We start from the raw sequence: 15,945 nt of genomic DNA on the forward strand, positions 1-15,945 counted from the left end.
GGGACAGTGGTTTGGACGTGTCCAGAGGAGGGACAGTGGGTATACTGTATTGGTAGGACGATGTTAGAACTGCAGCTGCCAGGAAAAAGACAAAGAGGAGCTCTGTGGATGCAGTTAGAGAGGACATGGAGGTCGTTGTAGCGAGGACAAAGTGAGATGGAGGAGGACTTGTTGTGGAGACCTCTGAAGAGGGAAAGCCGAAAGAAGAATAAGAATTGAATTGACATGGACTGAGTTTATAAATGACTGGAAGGCAGATTTTGAAGCACTGAAGCAGCTTAACAAAGTTTTGAATGTTCTGAATTGAAACACGTGTCGCTGTTTTTGATCAGATTTGTTCACTCAAATGAAATCTGTTAAATTGTAAAGGTTTTTTTTCACCATGTAATAAGACACTTGTTAGATTTAAAAATGGGACTGCATCGTAAAATAAGAATTCAGAAAGGAAAAATAAATAAATAAAAAACCTTTACTTTCAGCTTTTTGTGTTAATTATGCGACCGAGTCGTTACCAGCCCGACTTCACGGGAGCAGCAGTCCAGATTCAGCTTTCCCGAGGACAAATATCTGCTCCCATTTCTTACTGTTTTGTCTCCGGCGGCCTGCCACTGCTTGTCTACATAAGCAGAGGGGCTTTTGTAACAGGAGAAGCCTTGATTAAGTTCCCCCTCCACCCCCCGACCTGCTGCTGGTGCCTGGCAGGGTCACGCTGATGAAGCTCAGGGTGACAGGGTGGGTTAAGTGATGGTTGACATTAGACAGGTCTGAGTTGTTTTTTTTATTTTTTAGATTTAATTCTCCTGATGTCTTTGAGATTTAGTCTGTTAAAGCCTTTCAAGTCTGACATGGCAGGGCATGACTTCCTGATGATGTCACTTCCTCTTTACCATGAAATGGAAGAACCTGCAGTTTCTCAACATGACAAGTCTTTTGTTGAAACAGTTTTGCTTCTCTGACAACTGCACGTCTTGTTAAAGCGTTCACAATAGATGTTCAGTAAACTTATTCATTTAATGCTTCTTATATACTCTGGAATAATGACCAACGTTAAAGTAACTAATCTGAAGAGATGTTCTTTTGTTTCTTCACAGATTTGCTGTGATGCAGATATTTACATTCAGATAGTTTTCAGATTTGACCTTCTTCCCTCAAAACCCCTCAAATGTTCACCGTCATGTAAAAGTCTGCATGCAGGGCTGTTCTTGCAAATTGGCATCACCCACCACCAGAAGGCAGGTGACCATGTTTGGGTTTTGGTCTGTTAGCAAAATATTTCATGAGCTGTGCAAGAAAGTTAAACGAAACTTTTAGAATATAAAAATGTAATAAACATTTACAACAGATTATCTTTTGCAGTCAACCTAATTCAAAATGGCCACCACATCCAATTGAACTTAAAATACACAAAATGGCCCTCAGTCATCTTTAGATATTGACGTAAAATTTGTCGTAGTTGTGGCCAAAACTGGTCCCCAACACTTATTTCTCGACATGAACTGATTGCACCAACTCTGTGTTGGAAAGTTTTACTAATACATATTAGAGCCCGGCCGATATATTGGTAAGGCTGATATTTTAGGCTGACATAGATGTTTGGGGACAAATCGGTGTCAGTGATAATTGTCTCATTATGCGCCGATATAAACACATGATTTTTACCCCTAAAGTGTTGGAACCAGCCATAATTATACAATGTATCCAGCAGAGGGTGCATGAAGACTACGTTCAAGTCATTGCCATTCACTTAAGTTTCACTTTCATCACAGCTGAAGCAATGAGCAATACTGTGTAGAGTATTTTGCTGAACAGAACATGGTGTTTATTTTAACTGATCTATAAAATAAATCAATAATGAATTCTCTTCAATCCTCCAACCCGCTCGTCATTAGCTACGTGCCTCTCAAGTTAGCAAGCTAATGTTTAGATAACCTAGCGTAGACTATTGCTTTGTAAAACTTTATCCAGAACAATAAATGTAACGTAGAGATCAGTGTTAGTTACGTTATCTTCGTTGTCCTCAAGGAAATGCGTTGTTTGTGGGAAATCTTTATTTCTCTACAAAGGAAAAAAAAAAAACGTTGCTGTGGTCAATGCTAATTACACCTTCACCATACGTGACTGACTATTGAAACAATAAACAGGGAAGGGCATTTCTTTGTTTAATTTATATTTTTGTAACACACTTGATAACTTTATGATTTATAGTGGAGGATAGAAAATGTGAACGCACATCAGGAAGACTGTTTTTATGACCTGTGCACCACTTGTAAACCGACTGGTAATAATTAAAGCGTGGATCTGATTAGCTTCATGGTTGCTAACAGCCGCGCTAAATAAACAAGCCCCGTTCTACTCACTGTTTTCTTAGATTCTTGGGGATGGACAAAGCACAAAAATTTCCAGCCATTATATCGGCTATTGGCGGTCGGTGACCCTCCCAATATTGATATCAGCGATAGCCAAAATTCCATATGGATCGGGCTCTAATACATATTTGGAGTCAACTCTGCCTACTTGCAAAATACCTCATGAACAACTAGAACAACTTCTGGATCTAATACAGTTCAACATGGCTGCCACCACTAAGTGAGCCTAAACATTTCATTTTTAATTGTTCAAATCAAAGATTGTACTTTTGGTAAAAAATACACCTGTTTGTGCTTCAAAGTCTTGATCCTAACATGAGGTCAGTGTCCTCTGAAACATTCCTCAGATTTTATTTATTTTTTGTCGTATCAAGCACGTCTGCTGCTAATTGAAAGTGACGGCTCTGGTTCATGCAGCGCTCTCACCAAGAGTCCTGTTTATTAATTCACGCTCGCTCCAGCGTGAGCCGTGTCCAGGTGAACACCACGCCACTGGTTTATTCTTCCTGCAGTCTGCCGGTTGGTGTTGGGCCTCATCCTCTCTCCCATCAGCCCTGCAGCCAGGCAGCCTGTCAGCAGCACAATTAGAGGCTGTGCCATAATGAAAGGGGCATTAACACAAGCAATTTATTTCCCAGCGCAGCGCCGGAAGGTTTCTCCAGCGCTGATATTCTGATGCAGCCTTTGTGTGTGCTTCACTGTGCCATTATGGGAGGGACGAGGAAGACATGCGCTAGCTGAACGAATGGCGTAAGGGGGGAGGGGGAGGGTCTAAACACAAGGCCATCTTTCATCACCGTTGAAAAATAAATCTGGAGTGAATACATTTAAAATCTGTTAAAACAATTCAACCCTTCTCTTTGTGGATTTTATAACTCTGCACTAAGATTTGGTCCAGGTTCCTGTTTGGTTTTCTCGCTTGCTTGTTCAAGTCTCCCACCTCTGACTCTCTCTCTGCTCAGTCGTGCACCCCCCCAGCCCCCAGTTATTCCTGTGTTCATTTTGTTCCTCTGAAGTTTATTGAATTAGCGCAGACAGCTGAAACGCAGAAGATAAGAAAAAGCGCTTGCTCTGTGCTCCACTCTGAGAAATGGTATTGCACCGTGGAAGAGCGAGGAGTGTGTTTGTGTGTGTTTGTGTGTGTGCGGCTCAGTGATGGGCGGGGGGCGGGGGGTACTGATGCAGAGGTTATAGACAGAGGAAATGGGAAGCATTGTGTTTTGATGTTTCCTCTGAAAGAGCGATGGAGATAATACGAGCCTTTGGGGAAAGAAGATGAACTGTTTTGACTCCAGTTCATTTGGGATTGAATTTTTCCGTTCCTCTTGCACACTGGCCACGTAAACGTCAAACTGTGTTAAGCTGATGAAGAGACGATGAAGTGCAGATGCACATATACACCCGTTCATCATCAGATCGCTGGTTGTGATCATGAAATCTGCCTTTGGCCAGCTCGTTGTGCTCCACTCACATTAAGTCTGACTTGATCTTAAACTGTGCGTGTGCATTTTAATGTTTCACATAAGCTGTCTAACAAGAAGACATCTACATGTAATTATGCAGCTTTCATTCTGCACATTCATCTCATGTCCTCACTCAGGAGCTGCAATGAATTATGTTAACAATTCGTTTGTCTTGTCAAAAACAAGATGTAAATTAATTCGATATAAAGAAGGTTTGTCACCTTTACAACTAGACAAAAGGCCTTTGTTCTGATGTATTTTAATCGGAGTAAAGAGGCATAAAAAAGTACTGGAACGTCTACTGAAACCTTTGACAATGCAGTCAAAAGTCATGGGGTGAAAATATATTATTCCAAGCTTCTACCTACATTATCACAACATATATAAGCACTCAGCATGCCATAACTCTTTGTTTATTGATCCAAGCAAGTGCAATATTTGTGTGTTTCTGGTCAAACTGGAAAAGTGCACGTGCCGTTGAGTTACAGCTCCACTCACGTGGCAAATGCTCCTTTGTCTGCATTATATTTGAAACGGTAAACAACAACGGCATTGTTTTTGAAGTCGGGGTTCAGCATGTTCTCAGTCCAGCTGCATTAAATGAAAGAGACAGATGTATAGGCCTGTCACGATAAACAATAAATCAATTAATCTCATGGTAAATTAAAATAATTTTCATTTATCAGCTTTATCGTTTCTTCGTGTCTCTCTCTTTCTACTGAAGACACTGGATGACAAAAGGTTCAACTCCGGTGCTCTTCACTGGCCCCTCCCCTTCTCGTTTCCTTAACGTAAGGGGGAGTGAACTATCGCGTCAGGTAGCCAGCAGTGTTGCCATGTCTGCTTATTATAAGCGACTTTGGGTTTGTTTTTTTCTAAAGTGGCTTGCAAGTCTTGTGAGTCACGGGCTGCAGTTTTTTTGGGCTTATTGTGAACGTGAAGTTGTTTATTTGGGCTCAACTTTCTTTCCGAGTGAAACTAGTTGATTATCTCCCAGCTCTGCACAACAAAGCAAAAGACGAGTGGTAGTAGGTAGTTTGTCCCTTCCACTCCCCCGCCTCCTGTTTATCGCTCCCACTCAAGTTGGCGAGGCGACAGACACACATCTAAACAAACACTCATACTGCGGCCGACCACTAGGGGGCTCCACTCACACGCAGATGTCAGGATGTTTTGTTTTTAAAATATGTAGAAAAAATGTGATTTTTGTGCAAATTTTTTGCAATTTTTTACATGAAAATGTGTTTTTATTGTTATTTTTTTATCAGAGCTTAAAAGTATGTTATTCAAAGTGTTTAGCATCATTTTGCTGTTGTTCATGCGTAATGCCATAATAAATGTGTTTATACTGTTAAAAAACGGCCTCTGTTTTACACAATGGTGGGTTGCCAGTTGGGCTTGTTTTGTGCTTGTTTTCATAGAGCTGGTTGCTTGTTTCTATCACGAGATCTGGCAACACTGGTAACCAGCCAAGGCACGTCATCTTGACACTCTGCAGCATTAGAGCCCTGTGAGGAGTTAGCAAGCTAAAGAAACGTTGTTTGATACTGGGGGAAAAAACTAAATGAACTGGTTTCAATTTCAAACACAACAGCAGCAGAGTGGGAGCACTTCACATTCAAACCAAATGACCGGGGCGAACCGCTGAACCTTTGTGAGCCGGTAGGTCACATTTGTCATAAAACGGTAGCATGTAGCAATAGCATGTAGACCTGAATAATAACCTGTAGAATCTAATTCAGCCTGTTGTCTTTTGGTGTGCTCTGGCAATAATTTTACATACAAGCACAAATTATTAAGGAGAATAATAACTCAGATCTATAAATAAAAACTCAACATGTTGGTATTCTTGCTCTGAATCTGCCAGACTAAATACAGATCAGCTTATGGACTGTTGAGGCATCTGCTCTTACTTAATGCAGTGCGCTTTTGTTAGTTTGCACTTTTTGTTTATAAAATTGGCAGTATTGCCCGTCTTCTCTAAATAAAACTAATGATTATTATTTTTTGAAGGGCAATTTTAGTTTACAGACTTCATAATCTGTACCGTTTTGGCTGAATGTAGTTTTTATTTCCATTAATTTTTTTTTTTTTTATTTAGCTTTTTTTTTTCAAGTGCATTTTTTGTTAATGGAGACTGAGAGTCCATTTTATGTACATATGTAGCAGGAGCTTTGGATAAGTCTTTGGATACGTCTACACCTGTAGATTGCATGTGTTTATATACAGCTGGTTTGATTTGCTGATGAAAGGCACTTAGTGAAGTGGCTCAGTTGCTCTAAATGTGTTTAAAACTGGTCGTTTTAACATAAGTATGTTTGCATGTCTATAAAATCTTCTGGTGTTAGTTGTGAATTTGGCTGCGTCTAAAGTATTAGCAAGGCTCTGGTTGAATTTGACAGGCAGTTGGGTTTGCACTTTAGTTAGTTTATTCAGTTATGTTTGCATTTGGGTAATGCTGCATCAAGCGAATCATTAACCTCCACGTGGAGCAGCTGGATGCACCATCACTGTTGGACAACGCCGACATAAAGCCTTTGTTCCATCCACGTGTCTCTCTCCACCATCACTGTAGTTGACTAATGTTCCCAAACGGCAGACCTTCATGATAGCGTGAGGTCCTCAAGCTCCGGCCCGTCAGTGTTCTCCGTGTTATTTTGTCGTGTCTAATAGTAATAATAATAATAATAATGTCATCACATGTCAGCACTGTATGTTTCCATACAATGGCGAAATTAGTCTCTGCATTTAACCCATCCACCACCAGGTGGTGCAGTGGGCAGCTATTGAAAGCGCCTGGGGGGCATTTTGGGGATGAGGTGTGCTGCCCAGAGACGCCACGTGATGTGCAGTGATGGGATCGAACCTGGGACTTTCGGGTCCCAAGCTGGCTGCCCTGCCTCTGCACCATCTCGGCCCCCAATCACTTTCTTTTGTACCAAAAATCCACGTTGAGATGTCCTCTTGTCTCATTTCAGACCAAAACTCTTTAAACCAAATGTCCTCAAGTCTGCTTCATTCTGACTTTAATGTTCATATCCAGTTTAGTCTATACCAGAAGTCTGTTTATAATAAAATCTATTATTTCTGTATACATTCTTCAGCATTTGTCGTGTTGCAGTGACTGTAGTTTGACTTGAGTTTGGCGTTTGTGGTGGCGGAGACATAAATAATGATTCTCCTGGTCATATAACGAATGTTAGTTGATTAGTTTTCATTTCCACACTTCCCCTTTGACCCTGGAGGTTTTATGTGGCTGTGGTGAGGTCCTTTAACACGCTTGAGGCTAGTCTTTTAGCAGGAGGTGTCAGCTGGTGTAAAATGGACGGCACCGTTGACCCGAGGGTGATGGACATGTCTGAGACCAGTGGACCACGACAAACCGTGGTCTTATTAAACCCTGTTAGTACAGACTATAAATCTGTCGACAGACATTTTTACAGCATTGATTATATACAGAATAACTGTTAACTTAAATGTCTGTAAGTGTAATTTATAGAATTGTATTTGTTGTCTCTAATTAAAGGAATTGTCCCAGTTGTGGTAATAAATGATGATTTGAAATTTACTGTTTTAAGCATTTATTTGGGTGAGAAATCAGCTTAAAATTATTTTTCTTAAAATAAAGATTCTCTTCTTCGGGCAGCACGGTGGCGCAACTGGTAGAGCTGCTGCCTCTCAGCGAGCAGGTCCTTGGTTCAAACCCCGGTCCGGGGGCCTTTCTGGGTGGAGTTTGCATGTTCTCTCCGTGCATGCGTGGGTTTTCTCCGGGTACTCCGGTTTCCTCCCACAGACCAAAAACATGCGTGTTAGGCTGATTGGTAACTCTAAATTGTCTCTAGGTGTGAGTGAGAGAGTGAATGGTTGTTTGTCTTGTTTGTCTCTATGTGTCCCTGTGATGGACTTGCGACCCGTCCAGGGTGTACCCCGCCCCTCGCACAGTGATTGCTGGACATGGGCACCAGCGACCCCCGTGACCCAAAATGGAATAAACGGGTAAAAGAAAATGGATGGATGGATGGATGGATGGATGGATGAAAGATTCTCTTCATTGTTACTGAGATCTCTTGAACTCTGCTCGAAGCATCTTTTGATACATTCATAACATACAAAGGCAGGTCCGAGTGCATCTAGTCAATGAACATTTTATGCGTTTTACAAAAACAGCAGTGAGCTGATGCAGGGACAGTTTTATACTCAGAGACAAGGCATCCAAGACATAATACATCCGCCTTCCGACACCATAATGTTAAATTATTATTATATAAACCGTCCAGAGGACCTGATGTAACCTTGATGGATTTTTTACCTGGATTATTGAGCATGACCTTTGATATTATGGTATAACAGTGTTTCCCCTACTGTTATCAAAGGAGGGGACCCTGACCTATCAACAGAACCGAGCACCAAGCCTACCAAAATGTCCCTCACCCAAAATGTCCCTCACCCAATCCTCCCCCCGTCGACAGTTGCCAACACTTTGGTAGCGCTAAGCTATTGGCGTATAAAGCTAGAGACGTAGCCCCCCGCTTGACAACTGCCGACACTAGCATAGCTCTTAACTAGTGCGCTTCACAGACGTGTCGCCGCTCCCCCACCACGTCAGCACAATCCCCGAAGAGAAGCTGAGCGCCCTGCCAAGGCTAGTGACCTAAGGAAAACACTTTATGTAAACTTCCTCTTGTCCCGCCCATAACTTCTGATCTGCTCAAGAGAATTTAATGAAACTTGATACACATATGCATCATCACTTTTCATCACCCCAGCTCTAAGGTCAAGGTCACAGGTCAAGGTCAACAGTTATACAAGGGTTTTGCTTGTCTGGGCTATTGCTTTAGATCAGGGCTATTCAACTAAACTGCTCAGGGGCCACAGTTTCTGAAAGCCAGCAGCTCAGGGGCCGGACATCCAGCGATTAAAGTCATTATGTAAATAAACCAAGTTTCACAATGATCTGTTACCTTTTAAATTTGTTTTGTAGTATTGAACCATAAATGCAAAAAACAGAACCCAAACCAAACTTTTTTGTTTTTTTATTTTATGAACTCATAGTTGAGCAGTGGGCTGGAAGTGGCCCGCCAGTTCAATATCCCTGGTATAGATTGCTGTATTGATGTATAATGGTTTGTCGACGGTGAGTAATGTGCCTTGCGCGGTACTCTTGTAATCAGAAATGATCACTTTTATCTAAAGTACTCTACAATTGTACATAAAGTTATGTGTTGCTGGTTTACACGTAGCTACCGGTAAATGTTTTAAAAAAGAGATGTTTTTGGTGTTTCATTTATTTTTAATTAATTTGAACTTTGTAAAAACGTAACTTTCAACCATGACGAGTAATTCTAACTGTCTTGGGGGCTTTAAGGGGTCTGAGGAGTCAGCAAATGGCAGGAACAACAATCTTCTTATCTGCCGGGAGTTAAGTGTCACTTTAAAAGGCGCAAACTCCGGCTAAACTTTGACCTTATTTCCTTGTGTGTTTTTCCAAAAGGCCACAGAGCCAAGTGTGTTCAGACCAGTGAAATATCCTCCTGCAGACATCACACAGCTCCTCCTTTGTCTCTGTAGCAGTTCTACTTTTCAAAGCCTCGTTTCTTTTATGGTATGTGACATGGAACCAAACACTGAGCTTTTTGATCTGTTTTGTTGTTTTAGTTCTTTTATTTTTCTTTATAAATCGGTGTATCATTTTGAATTAAGTAGTACCTGAATTAGCATTTCTTTTCTAGTAGAAAAAATTCCAAATCCAAAAAGATAAAACGTTCTGTTATATCTTCAAAGTTCTTGTTGGATTTTCCCTAAATAACAACTTCAGCTCTTGATCTGTTTTGACAAGTAGACCCAGAAATTTGTCAAAACGAAGCCAATAAATGATCTTTTTGTTGAGGAGAAGATTATTGTAGTTCAACATGTGTTCCATCTACTGTCATTTAAAACAAATGATGAATGCAGCAAAACAATAATAACTAGAGAAATGTCATTTCCAGAGAAAATGCAGTGTGAATGCGTGTTGCTGAATAACTTGCTGAAAAACTGCTGAAATTAACTAAAAAATATTCTGAATTGTAGCTGAAATGGAAGACCAAGCCTAAATTAGCAGAAAAAAGCAGAAAGAACATGTTTGCTGGATTTGCTTTAAATAAGCAGAAACAAGCATAAAAATTGGGAAACAAGTTAAAAAGCTGAAATTAGGGGGAAAAAAACTGCTGAAAAAGGTCAAAAGAAGCTTAAACTACCAGAAGGAAGCAGAAAGAACTGAAACGAGCTAAAAAAAAAAAAAAGTGAAATTAGGTGAAAAAGCTAAAATTAGCATAAAAGGAGTTGAACAGTAGCTGAAAGAGCAGAAAAAGCTTAAACTATGAGAAAAAGCTGAAGGAAGTGATATTATCTAAAAAAAAAAAAAAAACAAGTGAAATTAGCAACAAACAGCTGAAAATTAGGTTAAAAGGCAGAAAGAAGCTGAAATTACCACAAGAAAGTGGAGAGCACATTTTTCTGCATTTGCTGGAAAAAAAAACCTAAAATTAGCATAAAAACAGCTAAACAGTATCTGACATAGCAGTAAAAGCTGAAACTTGCATAAATAAGCAGAAACAAGCTGAAATTAGCAGAAAGAAGTTAGAAGAAGCACCGAACTGTTGTAGTTAGCAGAATGAATCTAAAAGGATCAAAACACAGCTGAAAAAACAGCTGCAATTAGCTGAAAGTAGCTGAAGAAGTTTAAATTTGCACAAGGAAGCTGAAAGAAGCTGAAGCAGAACAAAATGTGACAGGAGCAGTAAAAGGTTGTAAACAGAGCTAAAGATGTGAAGGATGCAAAATGAGCTTAATTCATTGTCTTTGAGGGAAAAATGGCAGAAAAGGCTAAATATTTCAAAAAGCTAAAATTGCACCAGAAGTCATTTCACTGTTCTCCTGAAGGAGTTGAATGTTTTGATTCATGATTTGTTGAAATGGCACAAAAATCGTGGAAGGAGAAAGATGCAGAAAAACGTACAGAAGAAACATGGATCACAGTGGAGTGACTGCTTCATGAGCGTTCCCTCAGTTAAAACATGTCTGAAGTCTAAACTAATGCTTGAGCAAAGTTTTGTGAGTTCGAGACGAGCTCTTTGTTGCTGTCACGCTCCAGCTAAAGGTGAATTTACACCCTGGAGGATTTTCTTCCTGCAGGATCAAAGGCGTTTCTTGGTCGCGCAGTCCTTCGTTCTGTCTCGGCTCCAGCGTCATGGCAGATCTCAGAGTGCCCCTGCCCTCACCAAGCACATTAACCCCCCCTCGCTGCAGTCTTCCCTCGGATGTCGCGCCGAGTCTCGGACATGTTAACACAAACCTTCATGCTAACACACGGCTGTCTGTCACAGGAGAATATTCTTTTACCTGCTGCCGCAGCGGAGGAAGACTTTTTGGTTTTCACCGTCTCCGTTTACAGCAGATCAGAGGCCTGTGCTGAACTCCTGTATACATTACCAGTGGAGCTCTGGGTTGTTATGCAGTCATGTTAACAGGAAAAGACCGGGGCTCTCCGTCTCTTAGCGCTGTGTGTGAGGGAGACCAATGCATTACTATCATGAAGGTTTCTTGGCCCGAGCCGGCTCTAATTGATGGGGGCTGCTGGTATTTACTTACATTTTCCCGATGGATTAAATCTCAAAGGAAAGAGCAGGAGATGGAGGTTTTCTTTCTCCTGGCTGTTTTAATATGCATGTGTGTGTGTGTGTGTGTATATATAGGACGTGTGTGCAGGAGTGTGTTTGTGTCTGTTTTGCCTTCCCATGTGGCATTCATCCTTTCTCCATGACGAGAACTGTTGAATCCTTTAAAGCTGCACGGCGTCCAGGCACCACCGAGCACCAAATCTAATCAGCAGCTTCACTGCAGTGTGTGCGCCGCTCGAGTGATGCGAGCGCGCGTGTTTGTGCGTGCATTATAGGAGCACAGAGTCTTATTTGCTGCGCACAATCAGTAGTAAATATCATTATCTCTCGGCTAGTTTTCCATTTTTCAGCGTATGTGGCGCACGCCTGCTCTGCACCAGCGTGCGAGAACAAAGACGAGCTCTCGCAGCGACTGCAGGCTGCACGGCACGAGCAGCACATTCGTGTTTTCATAGTAGCTTTGGTTTTAATTGTAGATGCGACGCGACACGCTGCCGTTTACACATGAGCTCCACGCCGAGCGCAGAAATGACAAATTCTGCAAAACACCGACTCTGATAAGAGACTGAATGACGGCCGGTCTGTGTTAAATGTCGTCACAGGGCAGAAAATTTAGAGCTGCAGTGGTTTCCTGTGAAAGGCTGCTTTAGAGGAAATCCTCTGCAATCAAGTCCAAGTTAAAGGATGCAGTTATCAGTAAATGTTAATGAGAGCATTTGTTATTTCTGCATCGTCAGCACCACTGCTGCTCTGCACCTCACACTCACCGTGTTCGGCTGAATCTTTTATTTATTTTTCAAATGCTGCTCTTCAGAGTTTAAGCCAAAAATCAGACTTTGTCACCGTGCCTTTCTAAAATAGTTTGCTTTCGCTTCATCCTGTTGTGTAGCGTTAGTAATTTAGATTTTCCACAAACTTTTCAGCGTCTGACCCACAAATGAACAAAGCTACAGGCTTGTGAGCCTAAATGTTACCAGTTTAGGTATATGAACTGGTACCAACCATATAAAAAGGACTACTTCATCACTTCCATTCATTTTATTTATTTAGTGCCGAGTCACAACAGAAGTCCTCTCAGGGCACTGAACAGAAACATTCAGATACATTAAAAAGACATTTAGTAGGAAGCCAGTAGTTCGTGTTGAATCTTCACTTCATCACAGTCTCCTATCCTAAACAAGCACAAAGGAGACAGTGGAAAGGAAAAACTCCCTTTCAACAGGAAGAAACCTCCAACAGAACCAGGCTCAGGACGAGTGGCCATCTGCTTTGACTGGCTGGGGTTTGAGAGGACAGGACGGAGGAACGGATACACAATGGCAGGTCCAGGTGTACTTTGTATAGGAGGAAAGACAAAAAAAAACATGTTAAGATAGAAATAATTATAAATACAAGTAGAGCAAGTAAAGACAGCAGCAGAGGGAGGAAATTCAAGGTTCTTTATTTGTCATTTGACCCCATGTGGTACATGTGTTGGAGCAAAATTATGTACACAGGATCCCAGTTACATCCCACAATAAAATGTAAAAGAGAAACAGTAATAACATCTAAGATATGAACCAAGAACAACATCAACTGAAATGAGGTAAATTTGACCTCCAGTAGTCTTAATCCTATAGCAGCATGAAACTAAGGGAGAGCTCAGGAAACCCAAGCTGACCCCAACTATAGGATTTGTCAAAAAGGAAAGTTTTAAGCCCAGTTCTTAAAACTGGATAATGTGTCAGCCTCATGGACACAAACTGGAAGTTAGTTCCACAAGAGAGGAGCCTGATAACTGTAAGATCTTCCTCCCATTCTGCTTTTGGAAACTCTAGGAACCACAAGTAAACCTGCAGTCTGAGTGCAATATGCTCTGTTAGGAAAATATGAAACAGTAAGATCTGTAATATAAGATGGAGCTAGGTTGTTGAGGGCTTTGTAGGTTAGCAAATATCATCAGCTGTGCTACTGTTACACCGGTGCTGTGCTGTGTAACAGCGGTGGTGATGATGTGCCGCGGGATGACATTTGACGTTTGTTCCACCTGAAGCTGTGATTGTGTTGCGATTTACAAAATGTTTTTAATTTACCATAAATAAAACGTTTTGAAAATCACAAATGGAATAACAATCTGTTCAGAACAAATAATCTTTTTACAACTTTCCACGTTGTGAGCATCTTTCTACTGGCTTCTTTTTAATTTGTCACTCAGTTGTTTTTGTTTTATTTTTGTCACGATGGAAAACTAAATTTCTCGCTGAACATCAGATCCACTGCAGGTAGTGTGGTGCAGACAGCTGGACTTGAGACATTTCACTATCATTATCCTAACATGTACACCGTCTAACATGTTCTTAAACCCTAATTTGATTTAATTTAAAAAATGCAGCAGGTTCCTGTTTTTATTTTGTCGGCTCCATCTTTGTGTAGCACTCGGCTCAACATGTCAGATATGAGAAGCTTTCCATGTAAACTCAGTTTTTAGTAGACAAGCGTCTATTTGTTTTCCTCTTTCCAATGTGAACCCTTTAAATTTATAAGTGCTTCTTGCTTCTTCTTCTGTCATTCTTGTCCCCAGATGCGAGTTGACTCTGTTTGTGTGTCAGCTTGGAGATTGCAGGGCTGATTATGTGTCTGATTTCTGCCGACAGAGTGACATCCCTTCTAATGAAATAATGGCCTGGTGGCAGAGTGCTGGAGGATTGCACACTGCACACTTCAATTACAGACAAGCTCGGTTTTTTTATTCCTTTCATTTCAGTTTGAAAAAGTGCACGGTTTTCTTCCCTGTTTCTTTCAAACAAAAGGACGTCCATAAAGAGTTTTTTTTCCCGCAGACAGACTTGTGTCTGTTTTTTTCTTTAGATAATGGCATGAAAGAACGCGCTTTAATTCACTGTCTGTTTAGCCATTCTTATACCTCAAAAATTAATTCTTCTTGTGAGCACAATTCAGCCAGATTACTGCTTCTAATGGCTCGTTTTTAAAAATATATATGTTTTTATGTATTTTTGCCCAGTAAGTTGTGTTAAATTCCTTTTGCACATCAGTCTTTTGCTTTGTTCCTTTTGCAAAATGGTGTGAAAAGCTCGAACATTTCTTAGAGATTTGCCTCTGTATTGAACTTGTTTTTATTTTCCTAACAGCAGATAGAGGCGGGATTAAAAAAAAATAATCCCTTTTTCCATTTTGAGCCAGAAAGGATGACATTCACAGTGCATAAAACCAGAGCGAAATTAAAGCACAAGTGGAACGTTTCACTTGACAAAAGATGTTGGTGACTGAGATGGCAGGATGATCGGATGTGTTCAGTCAGTTTGACACGTTTGCTGCTACAATTTTAAACCGATTAGAAGAACACGTGCATTAGGAGTTGTTCAAAACATAAAAAATAAATAAAACTTGCAGCAAAATTCTTTTATACCCACAGTAAAATGTTTTCAACCAACTTCAAGGACTCAAAATGTCACACATTGTCACAACTTTTTATAAAAAACATGTCTTTTAAATCCTAACTGAATTCATCAACTTGTAAATCTAGAGCGTCTGTAATTTAATTACAAATTTGCAACATCAATAACAGGTAAACAGATCAAACTCGACGTGTTGCCCACAGCGTCAGTCTCCTACTCTTTACAGTCCAGATGTTTCCTGACGTTCTCTCTGTGTTTTCAGGGTGGACCCCATTCCTTACGACACTCCCAAGCCGGCGGGACACACCAGGTTCGTGTGTGTCTCTGATACACACTCGCGTACAGATGGCATCCAGATGCCTTACGGAGACGTCCTGCTCCACACGGGTGACTTCACCGAGCTCGGCCTGCCGTCGGAGGTCAAGAAGTTCAACGACTGGCTGGGTAATGAACAAACACACTTTTTGTCCCGGGCTCCCGCGGACAAACACCGCTCGCTCTCGTCTGCAGTGAGCAGAGGGAAGAGCCACAGGAATGAGACAGGTTGTGTGTTTAACTCCAGTCACACAAATAACCCCCCTCTTTGTTGACCCCCCACCCCTCCCCAGCTGCTCTGGTAAAGTATCCAGTTTAACCTTTGTGGCCTTTATAGCCTGGGTCAGTTGACCTTTGACCTTTCTCTGTGGCTACATGCTGTGGGTTGGAGGTGTGTGAGCTGGGACTGAACACCTCTTTAATTTCATTTTAAAACATTAATCATTGTTCCATTTTATTTTATTTTACTATTATTATCAGGATTATTAGGAGCACAAAGTCTGAAAGTCACTTTAACAAGTTAAACAACTCTAAAATACAACATAAAGTAAGTGGAAAAAGAAAGTGATTCACCACAAAGGCAAATCTGTGTGAGGGTGGCACGGTGGAGCAGTGATTAGAGCTGTGCCTCACAGTAAGGAGGTGGCCTCCAGGACTTTCTGTCTCGAGTTTGCATGTTCATGTGTCTTGCATGTTAGGTGCATGTGAGAGTATGAATGGTCTGTGTCTCCCCCCCCCCCCCCTCCCA

General features: G+C 41.1%; 1 protein-coding gene across 1 annotated transcript in view; it reads left to right on the top strand.

The window, feature by feature from the left end:
* Positions 1 to 15,945, top strand: part of LOC119424515 (metallophosphoesterase MPPED2) — a 139,748-nt gene that overhangs the window by 20,465 nt on the left and 103,338 nt on the right. Inside the window, exon 3 of the mRNA XM_037692002.1 lies at positions 15,145 to 15,326. Within this exon, the coding sequence (XP_037547930.1) occupies positions 15,145 to 15,326 (182 nt within the window). The remainder of the gene's footprint in view (positions 1 to 15,144; positions 15,327 to 15,945) is intronic.

The sequence above is a fragment of the Nematolebias whitei genome, chromosome 2 (assembly GCF_014905685.2).
Source record: "Nematolebias whitei isolate Nwh7 chromosome 2, NemWhi1, whole genome shotgun sequence".
Taxonomy (NCBI): domain Eukaryota; kingdom Metazoa; phylum Chordata; class Actinopteri; order Cyprinodontiformes; family Rivulidae; genus Nematolebias; species Nematolebias whitei.